The sequence below is a fragment of the Lepidochelys kempii genome, chromosome 4 (genome assembly GCF_965140265.1).
Source record: "Lepidochelys kempii isolate rLepKem1 chromosome 4, rLepKem1.hap2, whole genome shotgun sequence".
In the NCBI taxonomy this organism is placed as follows: domain Eukaryota; kingdom Metazoa; phylum Chordata; order Testudines; family Cheloniidae; genus Lepidochelys; species Lepidochelys kempii.
The window spans coordinates 53,533,718-53,560,536 of NC_133259.1; the positions used below are offsets into that span (position 1 = coordinate 53,533,718).

Genomic DNA, 26,819 nt, shown 5'->3' on the forward strand with positions numbered 1-26,819 from the left:
AATAGGAGTTTTCCTACATCAATCAGATGCTAATAATCATTCTAAATACTTGTTCTGAGAGTGGGCTGCACTAACAGAAAGTCGTTGCATACTTATGTCGGACAGGGTTAATTGATTTGTTTGGCAGAGTGGTCATTGGCACATGTATTAATATTTCATGAAGGTATTGAGATTCAGTCACACTTTGGGGGAAAGTGACCTATAGAATTCTAGAGTGTCCCTCAAAATATACATGTACATTTAAAAGCAAATTCATAGTTCATTTGAGTTTTATAATCCACGTATGAAATCTGTTTCTGCCACTTGAAAGTTTTACAAACTTGACAAGTATTGAAAAGACAAACAAAAAGAACCCACAACCTATGTTTCATTATTTAGATTGCTTGACATGAACGGCAAAGAACAGGTTCTTGTGAGGCAATGTGGCTTGGAGGACTGTGCACAGGGCTGGGAGGTAAACCGGTCTGAGTTCTAATCATGGCTCTGCCAGTGACTCAGTGTTTGGCACATAGCACATCATTTAATTTCTCTCCCTCAGTTTCTCCATCTGTGCAGTGGGAATAATACCCAACTACATCACAGGGGAATTACAAGGAGTAGTTATTGATGGCAAAAGTGCTTTTACTCCATAAAGTGATATAGGAAGGTTACGTATTTTATTGACAAGAGCTGGTGAGCAATTTTTGGTTGAAATTTCAACTTTGGAAAAAAACTATTTCTTTTTGTTAAATTGTAGTTTCATTTTCAGACCAGCTCTATTACTGACTAGCATCAGAAATCCATTCAGTTCTCTCTCCATCTGCAAGTCAAAAATATTAGTAGGTACTTAGCCTTATGGGACTGATTCATTAGAGAGTGGCTCCACAACTGCTCCATGGCTTGGGGAGAGGATTCTTTTCCATTCGTCCACAATGTATCCTCAGGTTTCAGAGTAGCAGCTGTGTTAGTCTGTATCTGTAAAAAGAAAAGGAGTACCTGTGGCACCTTAGAGACTAACCAGTTTATTAAAGCATAAGCTTTCATGAGCTACAGCTCATTTCATAGTGAGCTGTAGCTCACGAAAGCTTATGCTTTAATAAATTGGTTAGTCTCTAAGGTGCCACAGGTACTCCTTTTCTTTTTAATGTATCCTCAGTGCCCAAATCCAGTAGCCAAGCTGAAGATTTGCTACAAATAAGGGGCCTACATCCCTTCTTTGAATTAGAAATCACATTTTTCTTCACTTTTGAAGCACCAAATGCTATCATGGAAGCAAACTGACATTAGCTGGGGTTAAACAGCTTACCTGTCCCCTTGTGCCCATTATTCTTGTTTTTAACAGAAACTGGTTGAGGTGATTGTGTGCACATCCAGTTCCAGATGTTACCAAAGTGAGAATCTAGATGTGGAGTTTTAACCAAGTGGCATTCAAACCAAAATGGCAGAAATGGAGAATAATCACTCCCTGCACTGCAATTCCAGAAGTACTTCCACAGTTATTTGGTATTAGCCGAAAAATGTCCAGTGTGGAGGCTGCAACAGTTCCACACTGCTGCTGGGTGTATGCAGACCCATTACCATACACCTGAAAAATCCACTGGGATTAAGTTGTGTGACCACCTGACCTGGTAGTCTCCAAAGGTTTCAGCAGGGGGAGCATCTGGCTGGAGTCACCTCAGGAACATAGCTAAGAGTTGAGGAGAGTGAGGTGAGCATATTTTTTGTCAACAATTTCAGATGTGAATCTAGAAAGCTGTTCATTTATACCCCCCCAAAACTTTTCAAAATCCATCATCATGGAACAAAGAAATGACTAAGGGAAGTATTGTTCTGTTTCCTTGTGATTAAAAATATATATATTCTCTATCTCAACGAAGTTAGCAGGAATAAAGTCATTAGGTTAGATACCCAGGTGGCATAAATCAATGTAGCTCCATTTAATTCAGTGGGCTAGCCGTTCATCCTGTGCACAGCTCAAGAAAGAGGTGAGTGGCGTGTCTTCTGGACTTGACCTGTTCCAGGCATGGTACAGGCCCAGGATAAGTTAGAGCAGTCCAGGGGCTGCTTTAATTTACAGCAGGCTCCCCATGATTGTGGTGGGTAAAGGCTGGGGCCCGGATCAGAACCTGACTCAATCAGTCCACTGAAGACTCCTCTTTAAAGTTACAGAAAGGGAGAGGAGGCATACACTGAACAAGATGCCAAAGGAAAAGTTTGAGATATAGGAGTAACCAGAAAGTGATGGAGGTTACAAAAGCTGAGGAAGAATAAGATTTCAAGAAGAAGAGCATGGTCAATCAGTTGAAAAGCAGCAAAGAAGTTAGGCTGATAATAGTTGGAGATATAGTAGAAGATTTGGTCAGGAAGATGATATGATGGTGAAAGCTGTTTCAGTGGAGGGAGAAACCAGATTAAAAGAGTCTAGAAGGGAGATGAAGAAGAGGATTTCCAGACAGCACTTGTAGACAGTATGTTCAGTGAGCTTGGAAATGAATGGGAGAAGAGAGAATGTAGTTGGAGAAGTAAGTGGGGTCAAGGATGATTTTTTTTTTATGAAGAGGAAATTAGAGCATACGTTTAGTGTGAAGGGAATGAACCACTGGAGAATGTGGGATTGAGGGAAAACATTAAGAAAAGGAGAGTGGGGAGTAGGGAGATCAGGATGGGAAGCAGGGAAGAGGTTGCTGGGGCAGTTGGAGTGGTTAGAGGAGGAGAGGAAACAAGAAATCTCAGTTTTGGTGATGGGGGGAGTAGAGAGGGTGATTTGGAGGAGGAGTTAGAGGGAGAAGAAGAGAGGTCCCATCAGCTCTTGTAGATTAAAAAAAATCAGTGACACCCTGACCTTAGCGAGGTTGGAGCAATGGAAAGGTTTAAGGAGGGAAGCAAAGTTGCAAGAGAGGCAGCTCTGGTTGCAACTTTGCAATGGCAGAATTGAATGATAATGCAGAAGTGGTGCTTCTTGAATAGTGAGGTGGAAGAGCTGTAGGAGGAAAGAATAAATTTGCAGTGGTAGAAGTCAGCATGGTTGTGGGACTGCCATCCAGGATGTTCAGCTGGATGAGTTCAGGAGCAGAGGAAGTTGTTGGTGAGTGAAGCCAAGGCTGAGGGTTGGCTGGGTGACCTTGCAATAGGAAAGAGGGTAGAAGGAGTCAAGGATGATGGAAAACATAGTCAGATAGGGATGAAGGGTGGGATTGGGGGGAGGAGGGAAATAGTTTCTGAACCTGGAAGCTCCAACCTTTCCTAGCAAGTTTTGGATCCAGACTGGATCCCAAATCCACATGATGGGTTTAGATCTAGATTTCCTGACCTGAACAATCCTCAACTTCAGGGATATACAGACTGGGACCTTGAGATCAGATTCCTCTCTCTTTTTACCATTCATTTTTCAAATATAAAGAAATATAATGTCTGCAGGATCCTAGCAAAACAGGAGAAACTTAGAATGAGCAGAGAAAATTCATCACCACCTGTAAGGGTCTTTAAAAACATAGCAATAGATACAGAAATTCAGAGGGCCACACTTTACAGCCCTTAGGCATAAACCCCAGAGAAGTCAGTAGCAGCTGTGCTTTACTAAGGATAGAGTAAAAACTGCAGGATTTTGACCCCTTATATAATGTAAATATTTCTTTATTGGGACAGTTTTCATATCTGATCTAGTCTATGTAATATATGGCAGCAAAAATTTGTAAGTAATGCTTTCTTATTACATGGCAGAATAAAACCTAAGGGCCAAGTTCTGCCTTTTTATGCATGTGCCAGACTCCCATTGAAGTCAATGGGAATTGCACAGACATCCAAAGATAAATTGACCTTAATTGGATGGAACATATAGAGGGTGGGATTTTGAAAAGTGCTCAGAGTTGGCCTAACTCCATTAATTTCCATGGAGGCAGTTAGACCAACTCTGAGCATTTTTCGAAATACTACCCATTATGCACAATTGGAGTTGTCCTTATAGAGACACCATCTCTTTTTGACAACTTAGCAAGTTCATCCATTGACACTGTAGCATTTCAGAGTTCAGTTCAAACCCCAGTTTTTAAAAACAGAGTTATAGAATATGAAAAAGGAATGGGCTTATTGAATGGCAAAAACAAGTTCAGTACATTTCATACTTGCTTACATGCTAAAATACTTCATGATACAAATAGCCACAGGCATAAAGTCAATCACTTTATGTATAAGTAAAGAACATTCCATATGGCATAGGTTAAATGAGTTTGCATCTGACTGTTATTAGAAATGAACATACACTGGCTAAACAGTGTGATCTACACATACTCCCATTTATTCTTATTGAAGACAAAATTTCAGAACAAAGAAATGTGTCCTTAATAAAAATGGCATATTGAGCATGTAGTAATTCTACAGCTCCAAATGTCCATTGCACTTAGCTTGACTGTCGATTGTATGTAGAGAAAGAAATTACTAAGGGCTCGGTCATGCCCTCTGATGTCAAATAATTCAACATCAAGATTCTGGATTGTTTTGGGGTCTAGCTTGACAAATACAGAGCCTTGGAATACTGTTCCATGGTTATGTCACAATTAATCTTCACTTATTCCATATGAAAATTATGTATCTTTTTTCTCATGCATTTCTTGTGCTACTTCCTATAAATTAGAAACAGCCACTAGCTGCTGATATTTGCTGAATCTCCAAATTCATGCCAATGAAACCTTCATGCCACAACACACAATCACGTGTTCCAAATTTTATTTTCTATAACCCAAAGGCAGAATTTGGCCCCATTATTTGGAATTACCTGGATATTTATTTATTAAAGGAGGATGCATATGAAAAGAATACATGATTGTGAGTTGAAGTCCAAAAGTTTTATTGACATAAATTTGGGATAACTGCATTACTTACTTATATGAGAGTCATGCTGATGATCCCAACTGAGTGCCAATAAAACTTTTATCCTATATAATGAATCATTATTAATTCTGTATATACCATGGCCCATATCCTGACTCATGCAAAGTCTCCTTTTGCATTGCTCTGGCAGTGCAAAGGGAACTTAAAGATGTTCTAAACCAGACTACCTTGCTGATTTTATTCAAAACCCCACACGCTATATATAATGGGCTAAATTCTGCCTTCTGATGTACACATGAGCTTTGATAAAGAGGATTAAAAATGGGTGAAACTTACTAGAAATAGGTCTATGAATAGGCAGAAAGTAATAGTCTTGCTGTTACTGGAATGTATTAAAAAGTCAACAGCAGCACTGTTCTTCCTCATAGATCTCATTTCTTTTCTTTTTTTTCTTTTTGGTTTTCAGACTCCTTCTTTAAATAACCCCAAACCTAAAGAACTCCTTTCAGCTAAAGACAGTTTACAGAACCCATGCACACTTGCTTTAGATAGGCTTCAGGTATAGCTACAGAGCAGGATGCAGCACTCCCTCTTCTTAGGCCCTGGAGAGTGAAGAACTAGTCTGTGACATTGAACTTCAGGTTCTCCCATGGTAGTGCAGAGTACTAACCACAGAGTTGTAAGGACACCTGAATATAAATTAAGTTCTGTTTTATCCTTAGTCCTCTCTTTTTGAGACTACTGCTCATGCACCAGTTATACTGTCTGTCTTTTGGTGCCAATGCTTCATGAAGCTCTTAAGATATTGATATGAAGTTTTTACACCCTTTTATAAATCAATGGAAAGTACCATCAATTATTTCAATGGTAGTTAGCAGCATAAAAACAAAATGAAAACCAATACTCTGTAATATAATGTTGTTAAAATAATAATGCTAAGCGTCAGCTATAAACCAAAACAGCAAGAACAAGTTAAGTTAAGGCTGCAATAGCTTGAGCTTTACAACACATTGTCCTTTATTAGTCGGGTCTGCTGATGTCAACAGGTGCATGGCCACCTTAACTCTGAATTTTCTCTCATGTTTTTATGACTGACCCTTAGTATTATTTTAACATCGTTGTTTTTTTCCTGCTTAATCACATTGCAAATAATGGGTGATAGAAATAGAGAAGAGTAAGCCACAAAAGGTATTACTCCATCTATCTGTGTTTAAAGACAGAACTTTGTTTAAAGTGCTTATTTTTCCACTCAGAATATGACCCATTTGAACATTAGGTTGAAAGCACAAAACCTGCAGGCTTGGCAATACACTAAACACTTTTATGCTCTTTTACATTTTTAAGGGTTTCTCCAAACTACAGCTGATGAGTTTTGCTTTTACTATGCAAGAAAAGATGGTGGCTTGTGCTTTCCAGATTTTCCAAGAAAACAAGTGCGAGGCCCAGCTTCTAACTATTTGGACCAGATGGAAGAATATGACAAAGTGGAAGAGCTCAGCAGGTTCATAAAGATAAATGCTGTTTAATCTAAAAAAACTGACAAATCTTTGTGGTTTTCACAGTGAATCAGCTCAGTCTGTGCTTATGCTCAGCAGCTGTGTCCTCCAGATGTTATTTTCTTCTGCTGCTGTTTAAGTGCCTTTTTTTTAATCACATTAGCTTAGATACTTTTAATATGTAGGTTACTAACAGAGTATTATGAGCCAAGCTTCTCTGTGATTCATATGTACTTCATGTGTGTCATTTTGATCTGAAATTTATTACTAATAGTTTACAGCAGTATGGAAGTTCTCTCTACAATAATTTATTAGCAAATCTGTTTTTATGCATATGGCATTTTTTTCTCCTGTACATTTTCCACTATTGTGAATAAATTGGATTATGTTATTTCAGTACACTTCTCCAAAATAAGGAAAATTTTATCAAATTCTGAAGTCTTTGGGATTTGCAGTGCTTACTTTAGGAGAGAATTTGCCTATAAAATATTCACTTTCCTCTCTGTGAATTTTGCTCTCCCTCCCCGGCTCTCAGATCTCAGACTACTTTTCTTTAACTCCCAGCTATATAAAGCCAAATTTTGCTCTTGGCTGTACACAGGTTACTCTCATTGACTTCAGTAGGAGGGGCCACAGTGCATCTGAGGACAGAATTTGGCCTTTATAATTATCCTTGTAATACCACTTTTGGAACCTTGTATTGTAGTTCTCAGGGGCAATGTTATGTGAAGGTTCTGTGAACTGTATCTTTTGCAAAATAATAATAATAAAAAAAGTCTCACTGTTTTTCTCCGATTTCTTTAGAAAGCACAAGCACAACTGCTTCTGTATTCAGGAGGTTGTGAGTGGTTTGAGGCAGCCTGTTGGTGCAGTGCACTGTGGGGATGCATCACATCGTCTCTTTATCCTTGAGAAGGAAGGATATGTGAAGATTTTCACTCCTGAAGGGGACATAATTAAGGAACCGTTTTTGGACATACACAAGCTTGTTCAAAGTGGCATAAAGGTTGGAATTCTTTTTTATTTCTCTCTCATCTGCTTATATTTTAATCTAATTATTTGTTACCCTCCCTGTATGTGCTTTTCATTTAAAATCAAAATCATAGCGAGCATCAGCAATTTTTTTCAGGAAAATATTTTAATTTAAAGAAAAAGTATTCTAAATAGAAGATAAGGAGCAAATATGAAATATAGTAGAGTTCCAACTGATAAGGAAAGGGAGCATAATGAAGGAGTCTGCTTTCCTTGGTTAAGTAAAGGGAAAAGACTGATTATAAGAACTGTATTCATATTTTTCTCTGTGCTTTTAATTGTTTCCTCCCCTTGAATGTACCGGAGGATGTACAGCACCTGGATCACAAAGTTATCTCCACATTTACATCATTTAGGCCTGATTATGCTACTACTGAAGTTTGCCAAACTTTGGCATTGACTTCAGTGGGAGCAGGCTTGAGCCATTTAAGGAATTATCCCACTTGAATCTTTTGGTATTACCAGTGGTTATTGTAGAAGCATACAGAAGGGGGAGCTCTCACCACACCATCCAAGAAGGAGGGGGAGCTACTCTGTGTTTTTTTAGCACGGGGGAGCTGTGCTTCCCCTCCCCATTTCTTCAATCTCTGAGAACTACAAAAACTGCCCATTGTCTGTGGTATAATCTAAAATGTGCAGCACACAACCTGTACCCTAAAAATGTTATTGCACCTCTAAACGTATGCCTATATATTAGTGAATTTTTTCTAGTGCTGATCAAGCACAAAGACTACTATTGACTTTAATGGGAGCTGGAACAGAGCCCTGATGATTGGGCAACGATGTGATATTATTATTCCTGGAGATGTTGGTTTTCAAGGCAGTACTTCTAGATATGACAATAAAATCGTGGGATTAGTAAACTTAAGGGAATCCAAAGGCTACCAAGTGATATTTTAATCAGAACCCATCTATATTTTATTCCAGTATTTACTTATGTAAATGTTTATACTGATAACTCAGCTGAAATCCTACTATTGTGATACGTAAAATTGGAATTAAGCTTTAGAATCAGGCTGTGCATCAAAGAACTGCAATCTAACTTCATAAAAAGCATCCTTACCTGAAATAACTCATGGACTTGCTTTGGTGAAATGAAAAAAAAAATAATGAAAATGAGCTATGTTGATCTAAAGTATTTATTACACGATAAATAGGCTTTTTGTGCATCAGATACAATGCCAACAGGACAGTTTCAGATAGACCTTTCTGAGACGGTGTTTGGATAATTTTGGGTTTGTTTTGAAACAGAGGAATAAATGCAAAATACAGTAGTTTCTTTTAAAAAAAGAACTAATTTCTATGATTTTATGATTTATTGACCATTGCCTTTGTGCCTATGTGGATTGCCTTCAGCTACTGAGCTCCAAGACAAAAAAGAAGAAAAAAAAAGAAAAAATACTCAACAAATATAAAAGGAGCATGTTCTAGTATAATGTGGTGTTCTCAGTGTCTTTACATCATGGTGATGGGCATAATATTAAGGCCTAGTTACTATTATCAGAAATATACTAGACCGGGGTGGCCAACCTGAGCCTGAGAAGGAGCCAGAATTTACCAATGTACATTGCCAAAGAGCCACAGTGATACGTCAGCAGCCGCCCAGCAGCTCCCACCACCCGCTCCCAGTGTCTCCCACCCACCAGCAGCCCCGCCAATCAGCACCTCCCCCTCCCTCCCCGCACCTCCTGATCAGCTGTTTTGTGGGGTGCATGAAGCTCTGGGGGGGAGCGGGAGAAGAGAGGAGGCAGGGCCTGTGGCAAAGCCAGGGGTTGAGCAGTGAGCACGCCCCGGCACACTGGAAAGTTGGAACCTGTAGATCCAGCCCCAGAGTTGGTGCCTATACAAGGAGCCGCATATTAACTTTGGAAAAGCTGCTGTGGCTCCAGAGCCATAGGTTGGCCACCCCTTTACTAGACAAAAGCACCACAATTTTCAAAATTGGGGCAGTCTCCTCTGGGTCTATATTGAAGCACCCGAATAAGTGGCTTGATTTTCAAGGTGTGCCGAGCACCCAACAGCTCCCGCTAAAATTAATGGAAGTTGCTAAGTGTTCAGCACTTTGAAAATTAGCCCACTTATTTAGGCATATAAATACAGATTTAGAGACACTAACTTTAGGCTCCTTTTATTTCAAATCTTGGCAAAGTGTTTATAAGTATGAGTTTGGGATGGCTGCATTATTGATGAGTGGTGAAGTAAACACATGTGAGGCAGTCAAATGTACATGATAACTGCAATTTATGACATGGTTCTGCAGTTTATCACATGGATATCACCAAACCATGTGTTGTGAATACTCACACAAGCACTCCTATACATCTCTTTTCACATACATACTGTATACACACATATACTTCACTTGGTTCACACAGTTCACACCCTCTCAAGCAAAGTTGTTACTGGGAATTATAGCAAATCATTATGGGCCTGCATGTGTTTGCATATGTCCTAGAAATACTGCAGCAGTTAGTTGTTGTCTAATGTCGAGACATCTTTAATAAGCTAAATTAAAGGTTTTTAAAAAGGTAAGCAATGAATAGCCAATTCTAAAGCACAAACCCAGACTTAGCTCTTTGTGCCTACATATTGCACACAATGGAACAAATTCTCCTCTTGGTTAATACTAGTACAACTCAATTAATGTCAATGAAAAGCAGAATTTGTCCAAATAAGTACTTTAGTCCACTATTTAGCCAGTGCAAATCAGACCATTAAATAATTTCAGTTAATTCCTAGATGATTTACACTTATGGCTTTCCGGAGAGCACAGTGTTAAAAAAAAAATGTTAGTGTGGTACATTAGGAATGAATCACCCTTTTGTCAAGAATCCTCTCCCCCCGGCCTGTCCAACCTTTCCATAGTCCTGACTGACTCATTCCATTTGACCAATCTACAAAAACGGGGAGATCAGTCAGCATTACAAAAGTCATCACCATAGAGCCAGTAGTGCTAATTTAGCTGGAAGACTGGAACCAAAGGAAAGACAAGCAAGAAACCGAAGGCGGTCCAGTTAGAGGGAATGATGGGTGTTCTAGTGCTTTCTGGTGGTGGGGTCTTGAATGGGTGGAGGCCTTTTTGCATTCTGCAGAGGAAGAAGGAAGGAGAAGTAGCTGGAAGCAGGACACTAGCCGATAGGTGGGGAGAGGAAGGCAGGAGAATGCTGAAAATTAGTACACGCAGCTTAACTGCGCTAATAGTTATATAAAACACCCAATAACTTGAAAAAGTAGAAGAGAATAAATAAAACCAAATATTCCCTAATGATTATTTTAAAACAGTTCTCAACCATTTTTTACAGTGTATATCATTATAACAGAACATCCTGTGGGCCACCTCCCTTCTCATTCCGAGTCACACTAATCACCTTCCTTCCCATTCACAGTTACATAACATCCCTGTGGCAACTACAGACATTGTTCACATATAAAAATAATATCAGGGATAATAATACCTGATTCTGGCAAAATGCTCTGGAAGGGAGCAATATGTAAAAGGCTCTAACGTTGCACTTTAACTTCCCTGTTTAGACCCTGCTGGCACAATCAAAAAGATATCTAGTTCATGTTAACGTAATCCCTGTTTCAATTTTTTTAAATGCAGAGTTATTTCTCCAGAATCTTTACAGTCTGCATATTTTGCTAATTAGTGCTTCAGGACATTAGTATGCAGATTACTGACATCATTGACCATGAATGGTTCAGGTCTGTTGGGGCATTGTAGCTGTGTGTGGGCTGTCTGAATAAGAGCTCTCTTCTCTTTACAAGACAAAAGGGGGTTAAACATGTTTAATTCGCACTAATGTAACACTAATGGAAGCGGTCTGTGTACATTTTTGTTACAATGAGCCTGATTCTCTCCTTACAGAGTAACTACAGTGAAATCAATGGAGTTTTAGTAATGAGAAATCAGAATCACACCCAAAATGTGTAGGTGCAGTTTTTTTCTAATGGTGACATTTTGGCCTTTTTTTTTTTCAAAATACCAAAAAAATGGAATTTTCTCAGTTTTTCCATCATTTTCATAGATTTTAAAGAAGAAACAACCATTAGATAATCTAACCTGACCTCTTGTAGAACACAGGACGTAGGATTTTCATCCAGTTACCTGTGCATGTCACATGAAGATTTCCCTGTGAAATGAATAAGAACTGTTGACAATTTGCCTCCCACCCACCGCCCAATTTTGGGTTTGGTGTAACTAAAAAACAATATTTTCACTTTTTGATAAAAATGCTACTGTGTTAGGCTGTGTGTGTTACATTTTATTTTTACAACCAAGGTTTAACCTCCCTGAAAACAGCAGTTTAAAAGATTTCTGTTTAGTTTGTATTTATATCTGAAAGATTGAGGGCTTGTCTAGATACCGAGTAACAGCACAGCAAGCCAGAGTGTGAATATACAGAGCATCAGCTTGCCATGCACTAATTAATGGTTTGGACAATGCTATAGCACAATAGACAAGCCCTGACAAACACTAAACTCTAGCCACTGTAACAACATTTCCTCCCCCCCGGTTTTTTGTGGGTTTTTTTTAAACACATTTATATGGTCATATTTTACCTGGTGAAATGTGATATTTATATAGTGATTGGGTGAATGACAGGTAAGAACAATACCTTTGGAAAGGGTCTAAAACATGGGCTTGATTAAAACAGCTCCGGTTTAGAAGGATACAGGCAAAGTTAATGATGGGCCTGATCCCTCCCTTCTGTTTTTACAGGTGAAGTGGAAATGTGGGGGTAGTCAGCACATATGACAGCTACAGAACAGCAAATCTATAGCATCTTATTCTATAGGCTGCCATAGGCCATTCAGAGGATTACTCTGAGGTTGGAATTTTCACAGTTCAGGGCAACTGCACCTGTACCTGTATTTCCCCCTTCATGGTCCAGCAAGGCACCTACTGTTAGGCTTCCAGCTCCCCAGTCATCACCTCTCTTCACTCCTGACTGGAGTTTTTCCAGGCTGTACAGTTCCCTGCTTTACACTGTGATATCCCCAGTAAGCCAGACTGACTAAACAGGCCAGCGTCTGTAGTTTGTTTCTCCTCAGAGGCTATGAACAGTTGTATCCATAGTTATGTTACCACACAGCCTTTTCTCAGCAAGCACATTTATTCTCAAGGTGAAAGCATTACAGAGAAAATGTATTAAAAACAATAGAGAACCTATTAGCATGCTAATAAGCTTTTCAGAGATCACCCACATTCCGAGCTCCAACAAGGGCTCTGGTAGGAGTCAGTCCTTGAAATTGCACATGGAGGTTTTTCTGTGGTTACAAGTTCGTAACCACTTTAGTTCAGAAGAAGAACACATATGCATAGGTTAGCTTTCCTTTATACAGCTTGGGTCTTTGATCTTCAGAGACCGTGAATAGGTAATCAGTCAGACAACAGGTCTCTCCTCAGGATATACCTTCAAAAGGTTGGTCCAGAGGTGGGAATTTGCATTCTCTCTCTCCCCAGGTATTTCCTAGGAAACACACTTAACTTTGTCCAAAAATGTCCTGCTTGTCTGGCATACTGTTTAAAATAGTCCTTCGAAGCTCCTAACACTTCCTAGGGTTTACACTATCCACGAGAAGGTATGTACAATTCCACAATAATACATAAATTTTGCATGTATAATACAATGGACTGCAAAGCTAGTTGAACTTAATTCAGTAATATCTCTCAAAGATATTGCAGGAAATTGCCATATCTGTCACTGGGATGAAGAGGAGGAAGCCCCCATATGTGGCATGCTCCCCTTGTACAAAAAGCAAATAGCCATGAACATTAGTGGTGGTCTGACTAGTATTAAGACCCTGACTATGGCAGTGGTGGTCAGATCCATGAATAGAGAAACAGTGTATAGGTATGGTGAAGCCAATGACTATATTGTCAGGGAATGAGCCATACTGCCAGTGGTACAGAGTGCAGAGGTGTTTTTGCTCCTCTGATCTGCTTGGTGATCCACACAGTGGAGTTTCCTGACCGTGCCCATTTCCCCTTCTGTGAAGCAGCTAGCTTCAACACACGAATGGGATGATCCGGTGGATTTTTCCCAGTTGTCCCCCTGAAGATTTATAAATATAAATGCAAGTTAAACAGAAAAGAATGGTACAACCCATTATATATGGCAAGGGTTCTACTGCACCATCAATTTTTAATCTACATTGCCATCAATAGGCATTTCTGCTTAAAATTGATGGCACATTATGGTCAAGTGTGTTGAGTGAGGGGAGTTAATTCTGAGGGTTTTAATCAAAAGAAAAGGGGGGATATTATATGCACTCAGATGTACACATTATGTTAGCATAAGTACATTAAGGCTGAGTAAATATTTCATCATAGCCCAAAGACATACTGCCTAAACCTGTCTTCTCAAGTGAGGATGGTGATGGCCTGAACCTTAAGGAAGACTTCTCAATACACAGAGACCCAGAATTCATGGGGAAAGAAAGTCCATACCCTGGGGACACTGGCCAGAAGCACATTCCCAACTTGTCTCTGCAAATCTCTCAACCACTAATCCTCACTGGCAGCGTGGCTGGCAGACATGCCCTGCTACCATAATATTTCCTAATTTGGCCATCCCCTCTTCTTGTCTTTGGAAGCCTTGGATGGGGCTTAATGCAGAAGCTGGCTACCTCCAGTATTTTTCAGGCATATTTCATTCTGGCCACAGAGTGGGAACTCCTTGGCTCTCCCACCTCTACCCAACCATGATATCTATTATGGGGAGCCTCCAGTGGGTAGTGCTTGTGTCAAGGGGCAACCAAGGGACTTGGTGGCAAGAGTGGCCTATCATATAGACTCTTATCTTGTTCCCCTGATTTTCAGCTCCATTTTTTGGCCTGATAAAACCAGTTTGGAGTTACAAAGCAGTATTCTACATGTGTTCCTTCCAAGTTCTATAACAAGGACAAAATTTACCAAGAAAACACGTTTTCTGATTTTTGTCTTGCATTGATTTTCACAGCATAGTTTTATCTTAAGATTTTTTAACTACTGATCATCTAGTCTGACATCTTTCATATCACAGGCCACTGATTTTCACCCAGTTAGCCCTGTTTTGAGCCTAATAACTTGTATTTGACTAATGGATATCTTTCAGAAAGGCATCCTGTCTAGATATTAAGATATCGAGAGGTGACAAATTAATCCATCATTTCAGTTTTTTCCAGTGGTTAATCACCCTCACTGTTAAATATTGGTGCCTAATTTCTAATTTGAATTTATCTGGCTTCAGATTCCAGCCACTGGTTCTTTCTCCATAAGATTAAAGAGCCTATTAGTACCTCACTGTGGCAAATTGCCGGCACTTCTATGATGGGTCTCGCGTTTTTTGCCCCTGAACTGGGGTACTAATTGCCCCACTAGTGTTCTAGAGGAGGGGAGTGGAGAGGAAGGGACCCAGGCCCGGCCGCTACTCCGGGTCCCAGCCCAGGGTCCCTAGGGATAGCAGTAAACCACTAAAACTAGTGGTTCCTTCCCCTGGGCTACTTCCCTCTCCTGCCCTTCAGCTTGTGGGGCTTCCTGCCCCCCCCCTGCACAAACCAGGTGTCCCTTTACCTAGGGTCTTGGTCTTCTTAGCCCACCGTAGCACTTCTCCAAACTCTCCTCTGCTTCCCTCCAAACTGCTCTCTGCTCCAACACCAATCCACTCTGCTTCAACACCTCCAACCTGCTCTTTGCTCCAGTGCCAATCCACTCTGCTTCAACTCTTCCTCTTGTCTGATTGAAGCAGGGAGGTTTTATCATGTGACTGGCTTAAGGTGCTTTAATTGACTTCAAGTGTTTTAATTAATTTATAGCAAACTTTCTTCCCTCTACAGGGAAGAAGTCTCCCTTCTAACACTCTCCTGCTGCCCTCTGGCCATGCTGTATCACACTCACCATGAAGATACTTATACAGCTTCATCTCCTCATGAAGATATTTTTACTGTGTAATCAAGTCACATCTCAATTTTTTTATTTTTTATATTTTTTTCATAAGCTAGACAGATTGAACTCTTTAAGTCTCTCACTGTAAGGCATTTTCTCCAGCACTCAAATTATTTTCATGGCTCTTCTTTGAGCCCTCTCCAATTTTTCAACATACTTCCTAAAACGGACACCAGAACTGTATCCAATATCAGTCTCACCAGTGCCATATACAGAGGTAAAATTACCTCCCTACTCCTACTCACTACTCCCCCACGCACTACATCCAACGATCTCATTAGCCACTTTTTGCCACTTCATCAACAGGAGGCTCAAGTAGAGTTGTCAGGTGTCTGGTTTTCAATTGGAACACGCGGTTGAAAAGGGATCCTGGCGTCTCCGGTCAGCACCGCTGACTGGGCCATTAAAAGTCCAGTTGGCAGTGCAGCAGGGCTAAGGCAGGCTCCCCGCCTCCGTGCAACTCCCTGGAAGTAGCCACCATGTCTGTCCCTTAGATGCAGGGGTGATCAGGGAAGCTCCACGTGCTGTCCCCATCCCCAGCACCAGCCCCACAGCTCCCATTGGCTGGAAATGGCGGCCAATGGGAGCTGCAGGGGCAGTGCCTGCGGGTGCGGGCTGTGCTCAGAGCCACCTGACCACACCTCCATCTAGGGGCCAGACATACCAGCTGCTTCCAGGAGCAGTGTGGAGCCAGGGCAGGCAGGGAACCTGCCTTAGCCCTGCCACGCTGCGGTCTGGGAGCCACCTGAGGTAAGCGTGACCTGGCCAGAGCCTGCACCTCAAACCCCCGCCCCAGGTCAGAACCTACCCCCACACCCTAACTCCCTCCTGGACCCAATCCCCTGCCCCAGGTCGGAACCCCCCCCACAGTCAAACTCCCTACCAGAGCCTGCATCCCATACACCCGCCCACACCCCAACCTCATACCCCAGTCTGAGCCCCCTCCTGCGCCCAAACCCCTCGGCCCCAAACCGGAGCCCCCTCCTTCTTATCCCTGGCCCCACCCCAGAGCCCACATGCCCTGCACCGGCCCAGTGAAAGTGAGTGAGGGTGGGGGGGAGCAAATGACAGAGGGGTGGGGGACTGGAGTGAGTAGGGGTGTGGCCTCAGCGAAGGGGCAGGGCAAGGGTGTTCGGTTTTGTGCAATTAGAAAGTTGGCAACCTTAAGCTCAAGTGGCATTTCTCATCCACTAATTGCCCCTAAATCATTTTTATTTTATTGTAGCATTCGAGGCTTTAACATATATCTATTGATTATGAAGTTATAGAATCAGCGACAGGACTGTATTATAAGCCAAGCAATTCCATTTCAGCCAAAGTGTCTGAAGTAGAAATCTGAGTGAAATGGGTATCCTTAAAACTGCCTTTGCGGAGTTATCACACCAAGTTATATTGTATGGAGATCAACTTTAAAACAAAACAAAACACATAATAATCTTTTAATAGTAAGACTAATGAAAACACCAGAATAAAAGGGCAAAGCCTTTGAGGCCTCTACAAAAAAAAAAGAAAACCCCAAAAGAGAAAACACATGTCAGTGAAATGATGCTGATGATAGGCTGTTAAGTATATATGAGCTAGACGCCATGATCTCAGACACCTTCTGCTCCATCCCCCGGCTATGAATCTTTTTTCCTTGTCATAATGGCTTAAATTTTAATAGAAAGTTTCCATAAATTTAAACCACATATGTGTCTTCATTTCTTTAAACCATCAAATTACCCAGTAAGACTGTCTTTACACACTTTTATAATTTCAGAGTTTTTGAAGTTTTTGATATTCTTATAAAGTTCCTTGTAATTATTTTAATGGCCAATACTTTTCTGAAGTTGTTACAGTGAATGCAGATGTAAATGTCAGTTTAATTGTTTTAAGAACACATGCTCCATTTAAATTATTGGATCACTTCTTATGAACACAAAGTCTAGATCTACCCTAACAGTTTAACTGTTCGGTACAAGTACATTAAAGGGGACTGGCAGGTATTAAATAGGCTATCTATAAGGTTGGGAGTCAAATGCTCCAAATATTCCAGAGCTGCTCAGGGTGGCTGGACACTCATGAAGTGAGCTCCTTGCCTCCACAAACATCTTTAAACAGGACCACAGGGTTAGCATGTGAAACTTTTATACTCTATCTCTTGGCGTCTTTAACTACATGACTACTCAAATAATAAAATATAATACTGTGCAAGATATCTCTAAAACTTTAGATACAAGTTATGTATTTGCAGTTGTTACACTGAATTGAAGGTGCAAATGTACCTTTAATTATTTTGACTATGCCTGATGAGTAAGTCATCTTGAGAATTGAAGGTTATGGTCCTGATTCAGCAAAGCACTTAAGTAAATTCTGAACATTAAAAAAGTGCTAGGGCTTAAGCATGTTCTTGAATGCTTTGCTAAATCATTGCCTGAGGCATATTTTGAGTCCTGAATGGACTCCACAAAGATCACATGACAACTCCTTTTTTAACCCCTTTTGCATCTGACAAGATGAGGGCTATTTCCATTCCAAACTTTAGTTTTCATCTCTCAGCTGAATTGGCAATAGGGCTGTTCAAAAAAGATTACAATAATTTTTTATGAGAATCCTGGGGTTTGGATGGGGTTTTTTTGTTTTTTTCATTATCTTTGTGCTCAAAAGTACCTGAAGAGTTTTGCTCAAACTCTGTAGAAAAAGTCACTCTTGGACAGAAACCCAACTCAGGAAAATTTTAAAATGTTCCAAACAGTTTAAAATGAGGTGTGAAATGGAACCTGTTACTCAACCTTAATTAGAGAAGTTGCTGCCACTTCCATTATATTACAGGCCTATACTATAATCAAATGGCTGACAAAGCATTTGACCAAGATTAGTTAAAACTTGAGAACAAATATGATTTTTTAATAAAATCAGTTTCATCCACAAGTTTACTGCATCATCTCCTTGGTTACTCTGGGACAGACACTAAGTATCCAAAAAGTATTTTTGCGTAAGATGTTATATTATTTATAGCTCTTGAATCAAAAGGTAGAATATTATAACTACTTCTAAAGAATCTAAGGAGCCTCATAGCTACTATGAGAATGGGTACTATAGAAAAAAATAAGATAACACAATAAAGTATTTTATAATCAGTCTGTTTATGAGTAGAATTGGATTATTTGTTATTCTCTGGCTTCTGTGCTCAGATATATGTTTGCCCAAAGCTCTTCATATACACCACTGGACAGTGGTATAAATACGTGTGCTTGTTTTTGAATCAGGCATATGGGCCATTTTCTGACCTCAGCCAATGCACATGCTTTCTAGTGATATCAATGGGCCTTCTGCTACTGATAGAGGCAGTAGACACCTGGGCAGAATTCACACTGATTTTAACATGCAAGTATCACTAAGCCCCTCACCCTCTCTTTTATAGGAATAACTCATGTAGGAGAGAGGAAATTCCAAGTGTCAAAGCAAGGAATTTCCTGTGAATTCTTACATTGGGGGAAGGAGGTTAATTGCCCCACTTCATTTTCCCCCAGGAAAATGTGGGTTTTGTGTATTAACCCATGGTTTACAGCCAAGAGCTGTAGGAGGCAAGGGAATTGGCACAAATGAGCTTGCTGCCATTTTGCCATCTGACTTTACTGATTCTTGCAAAAGCCACAATTCTGGTGGCTACAATCACTATCCCTAGAATCTCCCTTCCCCAGGAGTGTAAGTTTTCCACAGCAAGAGGGCTGTATTCCTCTGCAGGCATTGGAAAGGGAGTGAGGACTGGAAGAGCCACCTGAGTCTCCTCCCTCTTCCAACTTCATGGGGCTAAAACTCTGCACCATCATTCTCTGGGCTTTTCTTGGGGGAAGTGGAACTCTCTGCTCCTGAGAGACCAGGCTGCTGTCCGCATGTGGGGAAATTCATGTAGTCCCCTAAAATAACAATGCTATACTGTGAAATACAAACATGCAGCGCTATCCATCTATGCCAGTTGTGCAGGATTTCTTCTTCGGAGCCAGCAATGTAGGTGTTTGGTTTTGTTTGATTCCACAATTCATACCACCTGGAGTCTATGTTTTAGCTGCCACCTTGCTTCTACATTCTCACCACAGGAACCGTGTTAAAACCTCTGTAAGATGTGTGCATAGCCTCGAGGGGAATAAAATCGACGACTAGCACATGACAGAGATACACGGTGGAGTACTGTTTTGGTTCTCTGGAATGCCTCTTGATTGGAAATAGGAGTGTTTTGGTTGTGGTAGGGGACAGGTTGAGTTGCTACTATTACAGCTGCTTTCCAGGTCCTACTTTGTGCCTACACAAAAACCACCTCAAGCACTATTGTTGTGCCTCATCAATCCACTAACAGACTGCTGGGAGGGAAGTAATAGAAACACTCCTTGGCAGCTGCAGGCTGACAAACTCCAGCACAGAGCTGAAACAAAGTTACTTCTTCGAATCACATGGGATTCTCAGGTTTCAGAGTAACAGCCGTGTTAGTCTGTCTTTGCAAAAAGAAAAGGAGTACTTGTGGATTCTCAGTAATTCAGGAGGTCAGGATGGGAGCAGGCAGGCAGGCTTTGAGCACGATACCCAACATTTCTGTGGCCACACCCCATCTTTGACCTGCACACTGGGAATCACAAAGTAAAGGCAGCCTGCAGTTTTGAATGCCTTGCCAGAATTTGGACAGAAATTTGGGAAGGAAGTAGTGCCTAGGAGGCACAAGTAGTCCATTCCAAAAATAAGGACAATTTTAAATATAAAACAAAAAGAATGTCACTGTTTAACGAAAACCTTGAACACAAATAAAATATTTTCCCCCTTAATCAGATACTGGACATAAGAACATAAGAATGGCCATACTGGGTCAGACCAATGGTCCATCTAGCCCAGTATCCTGTCTTCAGAAGTGGCTGGTGCCAGATGCTTCAGGGGGAGTAAACAGAACAGGGCAATTTATTGTGTGATTCATCCCCTGTTGTTCAGTTCCAGCTTCTAGCAGCCTTATTTCTAGCAATAGAGTAAAGTCTACACATGCTGCTCAGTAACCACTCTGGAGCCTAAGCATTGTGCATTAAAAGGTAGATGGGATTTTTATAAGGTGGTGAGCTTAGAGAGAGTAATAACACTTTTCTGAGGGTTTAAGATAATGTAACTGGATTCAGAGGACTGTAATATTAATCAGTCTTTTAATAGAACGCCTTGTATGGAAAATTACATATACCTGGTTCTCCCATTGACCTTTTACAGAGCACAATTCTGATCCTAAATAAGGATACACAACAGTTCTTTTAAGGAAGCTTGCATCCTACCATCATAAAGCAGTGTTGTTTGCATGTAAAATCATTATCCTTACAATTATGAGTAGCATATGCTCAAATGTTCTAGAGCATTTTTTTATGGGATTGAAGTAGATAACTATAACTCAAGCTAGCAATTGTGGGGCACTGCAATGACTTTCAGGTTGTAAGCCAAGCAGATGAGGAATTGTCTATTTATGTTAAAGAAATTTGAATCAACAAAACATTATACTGTAGTTTCTGTTGATTTTGGGCAATGTTTCCTAGACTTGAGGAACCGAGAGGGGAAAGAAGATAATACTTTATCATTTTACATGCACATGTATGGATTTTAATGTTCTGTGTTTCCTTGAGATGAATCCCATGGTGCCAATTAACCTAACTTATTCCAAAACAATTCTCTGTTTGGAAAGAATAATTTTCATTGTGGGTGTTCCTTGAAATTGTATGCCTCATACCCTGTTATTACTGAGATGTGTGTAGTACAACTGAATGTGCCAGCTTCTTTTCCATGCACTGTATAGATTATAGCTGTATCCCACACACAGTGCTAGATAATCCCTGTTTTAATTTTGTTATGTGTATAAATCCTTTTTGAACATTTAGCAATTTTAAAAATGTAGAAGGCCATCTTCCTCTCCCACGTCATTTGTTAAAACCAAATGTGTTATTTAGAAGTGATCAAAACCAGTGAATAACATGGCAATTTTCTAATTAAAAGGAAACTATTGCTTTTTTCTAAAGCCTAACAGACAGATCATGTTATCCTGCATAAAAAGGCAGCAAGGAGACAAAGTGAGGCAGAAAACTCTGTGGCCTTGAGGCAACAGAATTTTGAACATGTGATTTCCTCTAGGGGGTGGGGATTTGACAGCCCACTGGGGGTGGAAGATGCATGCTCCTCCCCCTGACCCCAGAGATCCCAAAATCCATGTGAAGATCTTGAAGATCTCAGGGTATCCATGAATGACCAGCATGCTCACGCAGAGTACCCCAATTTCCAAAATACTTCCCCCCGAAGCACCTCCTCATATCCACCATGGCAGCATGACTCTTAGGTGCCATATGCTGTTTGCAATCCCACCCGCAAAATGGGTCATATCTCAGTCCTCTAAAAGTATTTAAAGGTGCAGAGCAGGAAAATCTTGAGAATTAATCCTGACCACATCAAAATGAATTCCTACTGCTGTTCCCCCATGATCCCAAAAGAGCAGCTTTCCTCGCTCCAACTCCCCTCTTCCACAACCACCAGTGGAGCCCCTCTTCACAAAACTCTCTTCCTCTGACAGATTATTGGCCATCTCATCATGTTTTCCACTGATTTTATCCGCTTTGCACTTAAAATTGGAGAGGGTGATCTGGCTCTAGTTTCATGGTGTATGTATAATCTTAATTTTTTAAAAAATAATCAGAGTTGATACATGATGTTACCAAAGAAAATTAAAATAAAAATAACTCCAAGAAAATGATGAAACTACTGAGTAGCTGACATTTATTTTTGTTCACCAACTGTCAGTGTCTGCCTGGATTCTCATATTTCCATAGTTTTTAAAGAAATTATTCCATAAATCAATAAACCAATATTCACTCAGATTTAATTTGAGGAATGGAATATATGATCTGTGGGATGGAGCACTGAAAAATACTTTTACACATTTCCTTTTAATTTACAGTAGATATTTTTTTAAAACCTTGATCTATACTCACTGGCACTGAATTACAGTTTCTGAAGTTGAATTTCAAAGATTTTTTTAAATACTAGCTAAACAATTATCAGTTCCGAACTGAATGCCCTAACTAATAGTCGGGGAGAGGATTGTTCTGTTCTTGCCATTCTAAAAATGCTGGCCTTGAAATCACATCAGCCAATTTCTTGATCATTGTGACAATCCAGATCTATCATTCGGGTTATCATAGGTATCAGAAATTCCAACAAAGCAATAGATCCAACCACATGGGCCCAGGTGAGTGGCAGTAAAGCACCAGGTCATTTTGCTTTTTAAAAAATTTATTTTATATAATTTGATATAAGGAAACTGCCACTTGCATGCCCCCTACCATCTTTAGATTTTTTGATGACTCTGAGGTCTCATATTTATGTTCTGGGGTGGCCAGTAGGATTTACAGGACTTTAAAAAGAACTTTTAAAACATAATGTCAGGGGGGAAAAAATCCCAAGGAGACTTTTTTTTCAGATCATATGAATTTACCATACTGAACACAAACGTACAGTACCCAATAACTACCATAGACACTTTTTAGTTTTAGTATCAGGGTGGTCTGTTGTCATAGTGCAGAGACCTCATCTAATCTCTAAAGATTAGGTCACTGAATCTACTTATCTAGGTACTTGTAACACACCAGTCATCATAGTAACTAAGTACAGAGAGACATTTGTTTCCTTTTGCTTTTCAGGGCCTGTAGTATATGCAATACACTACACTCAGGGAAATGTAACTCCTGTAGGGCATGTTTTGTGCATTTTAAGGTCCCAACAGACCTACTATAGAACTGAAAGTCCTTTCTAGATAAAAAATAGCAACAGTAACTGTTCTACTACTGCCTCATCCAAAATCCAGTGAAATCAGTGGTAGTCTTTCCGTTGACTTTAACAGGCCTTGGATCAGGCCCCTTGTGCTGTGAAGCATCACCTGGAAGGATAAAGAGCATTAGAAACTACAGCACTGAACATCAATATGGTTTCCATATTAGACAACCTTATTCTTCCACCCAGAGTGTAAATTTTAAGGAATTTTGTGGCATTCACAGTGTAGACAGCTGTGTAAAAGAAACTTGGCTTAGCCAAGACAAACTAATTTGTAGTAGCAATATTAATATCCTTTTGGGTTGATGGGCTGTACTTGATTTACTAAAACGTCCATCTTCTACCCTTTTCCCTCCCCCCACCATTTTTAAGGGTGTGAACTACAGAGGCAAGTTAATGTCTGTATGATAATCATTTTGAACTTTAGAGAATATGCATACCTTTTAAAGTTTGGATATGCAGCATGGAATATGAATTATATAAAATTGTATGCATCCTAGGGGCATTGTTGAAGATGTGACTGTACAAAACTGACACTCTTTGTCCAGTGTCAGGCAATGTGTAGGCATGCTAATGCATAGACTAAACCTTGAACACTTTAAAGGTCTGGCAAAAGAAATTATATCTAGGATTATAGCGTAAAGGCAATGCAAAAAAAAAAAAAAAAGTTGGTAGCTTCCACTGAAGCCATTTCTCCCCCATAATTGGATCTGCGATATGCGATTATTGAGATAGTTAGTGTTGTTTCAGTGATTTCTCAGTTGGGAGAGGGAGAGATCAGCAGACTCTTTTCTGTAAACTGAAGATCTCTACTAAAGTGTGTGTGTGTGTAAACAAGTCATAAACCTCAAATAGAGTTTGAGAAGCCACCCAGGAGATTATACAAAATCATAAAGGATTGTCAACAAAGTTACTCATGGATAATTAAGAAGCTGATAATTGAAACAATGTAAAATCCTGTTTTGTAGACAAATATTCCCAAGGGCCATGTCAACAGTTTTAAACAAGCAGAAAAATCAATATGTAATTGCAGTATTAAGGCCCTGTCTAGTAGAAAGCAGTCTTTGTGGCTCTCCACCCACCCACCCGTTTTCCCTTTTCCTTTAAAAAAATTAGGGCTTTCCAAGGTTTCTGGGGCGGAGAAGGCCACCGATATTTTCAGCTGGATAAAGCCCCCAGGCCTTTTGGTACTTTATTCTGTGTGGCTATCTTGAATACTTGTTTTTTTAAAAATAATTAAAATTAAATAATATAACAAAATTAAATTCAGTCCCTGAAACTTCCAGCACTGCCAACTTTGCTATAGTACAATATTGCAGGGTAATACTGTGTAAAGTACAACTTCAAGAAGTTTTTCTTTTATTCTAGTAATATTTGGCTTACTTAATGAATAATAATAAACCAATGGTATAGAACAATTTTCCTTTAGAAACAATACATTCTAATTATTATGCATGTATAGCATATAAAAGACTAAGATGGAAATTTCAGTGTTCAAGGTAATTTAGATGGTCCTTCTATTAGATATCTAGCCGTCACCTTCAGCCCCCAACTAAAACCCCTCCAACGCATTATTAAGGATCTACAACCTATCCTGAAGGATGACCCAACACTCTCACAAATCTTGGGAGACAGGCCAGTCCTTGCCTACAGACAGCCCCCCAACCTGAAGCAAATACTCACCAACAACCACATACCACACAACAGAACCACTAACCCAGGAACCTATCCTTGCAACAAAGCCCGTTGCCAACTGTGCCCACATATCTATTCAGGGGACACCATCACAGGGCCTAATAACATCAGCCACACTATCAGAGGCTCGTTCACTTGCACATCCACCAATGTGATATATGCCATCATGTGCCAGCAATGCCCCTCTGCCATGTACATTGGTCAAACTGGACAATCTCTATGTAAAAGAATAAATGGACACAAATCAGATGTCAAGAATTATAACATTCATAAACCAGTCGGAGAACACTTTAATCTCTCTGGTCACACAATCACAGACATGAAGGTCGCTATCTTACAACAAAAAACCTTCAAATCCAGACTCCAGCGAGAAACTGCTGAATTGGAATTTATTTGCAAATTGGATACTATTAATTTAGGCTTCAATAGAGACTGGGAGTGGCTAAGTCATTATGCAAGGTAGCCTATTTCCCCTTGGTTTTTTCTACCTCCCCCCCCCGCCCCCCGACGTTCTGGTTAAACTTGGATTTATGCTGGAAATGGCCCACCCTGATTATCATGCACATTGTAAGGAGAGTGGTCAGTTTGGATGAGCTATTGCCAGCAGGAGAATGAGTTTGTGTGTGGGGGGGGGTGAGAAAACCTGGATTTGTGCTGGAAATGGCCCACCTTGATTATCATACACATTTTAAAGAGAGTGGTCACTTTGGATGGGCTATTACCAGCAGGAGAGTGAGTTTGTGTGGGGGGGGGGGGTGAGAAAACCTGGATTTGTGCTGGAAATGGCCCACCTTGATTATCATACACATTTTAAAGAGAGTGGTCACTTTGGATGGGCTATTACCAGCAGGAGAGTGAGTTTATGTGTGTGTGTGGGGGGGGGGGGGCGGAGGGTGAGAAAACCTGGATTTGTGCTGGAAATGGCCCAACTTGATGATCACTTTAGATAAGCTATTACCAGCAGGAGAGTGGGGTGGGAGGAGGTATTGTTTCATGGTCTCTGTGTATATAATGTCTTTTGCAGTTTCCACAGTATGCATCCAATGAAGTGAGCTGTAGCTCACGAAAGCTCATGCTCAAATAAATTGGTTAGTCTCTAAGGTGCCACAAGTACTCCTTTTCTTTTTGCAAATACAGACTAACACGGCTGTTACTCTGAAACAAATTGATTGATTTGTGTGTCATTAGCACAGACTGTTTTTAGAAATTATTTTTAGCCTACTTTGGTAACTTGAACAAAAGTACAACTGTGCTCAAGTATTAATACTTGACTTTAGTAAATTTAACTGAAAATTGTACTAAAGAATAATTACTGGATTTAAAGTTCCAAAGAAGTTCAATCTAATATAGACAATTACTGTTGAAGTTATGGGATGCAATAATTGTAGCTGCCTTATACTGTCTTGATGTAAGAAATATAGAGATGTAGTATTTCCCTGCAATCTTCTTGTTTCACTGAGAATTCTTTTATGGTGAGCTAGATTTTCAAAATGAGTAAAAACAAAAACAAGACAAAAACAGAAGGGACCTCTGGTCAGCGAAATTGTGTACATTCTTTCAAGTGACATGTTTATGAGTTGAGCAAAAGCAAGGTATCTCAGAGATACAGTGTATGTCATCCTGATTTTTAAAATTGCTATACAGTTTATTATTATACTAGTGAAGTTTATTATTTTACTAGTGAAAGTGTGTTTTCCTCAGGTTCCTGGTCTGCCAGTACTTATTATTTGACATTCCTATTACTGTACATTTTAGACTGATCTCAATTCTAGGGAGAGTCTACTTCTAGTTCCTGCTGGTCATGCAAACATCAATTTACAATCTTCCGGCTATGTTTACTAAACACAAATGTAAGTTAAAAATGCCACTAAAGGGACCAGCACATTCAAGGAGATTCTAAATTAAGGCTACTGTTATTTCTTTATCTCATTCCAAAGAGTTTTGATATTTTATGAGTCTCAGGACAATTGAGAAATTTATGAGACTAATTTTCAATTGTTATGGGACATTCATATTCCCAGGTTGTGTGCACAAATCGAATTTGA

At 40.0% G+C, this 26,819-nt stretch overlaps 2 protein-coding genes across 7 annotated transcripts in view; one reads left to right on the forward strand and one right to left on the reverse strand.

Moving 5' to 3' along the window:
• ANAPC10 (anaphase promoting complex subunit 10) overlaps nucleotides 1-26,819 on the reverse strand; it is a 301,756-nt gene that overhangs the window by 47,966 nt on the left and 226,971 nt on the right. For 2 of the 5 annotated variants that reach the window (XR_012158580.1, XR_012158581.1), the window contains exon 5: nucleotides 7,085-7,243. The exons of 2 other annotated variants lie outside the window; for them this stretch is intronic. Coding sequence is in view for 1 of the 3 variants with exons in the window: in XM_073341251.1 (XP_073197352.1) it covers nucleotides 23,099-23,185 (87 nt within the window). In the remaining 2 variants the exon portion in view is untranslated. Of the gene's footprint in view, nucleotides 1-7,084; nucleotides 7,244-23,083; nucleotides 23,186-26,819 lie in introns of those variants that run through there. One more of the 5 variants, XM_073341251.1, reaches the window with a different exon arrangement.
• The window catches only part of HHIP (hedgehog interacting protein), an 87,372-nt gene that overhangs the window by 9,258 nt on the left and 51,295 nt on the right, over nucleotides 1-26,819 (forward strand). For both annotated transcript variants that reach the window (XM_073341236.1, XM_073341234.1), the window contains exons 3-4: nucleotides 6,151-6,307; nucleotides 7,107-7,308. In XM_073341236.1, coding sequence (XP_073197337.1) covers nucleotides 6,151-6,307; nucleotides 7,107-7,308 — 359 coding nt within the window. The remainder of the gene's footprint in view (nucleotides 1-6,150; nucleotides 6,308-7,106; nucleotides 7,309-26,819) is intronic.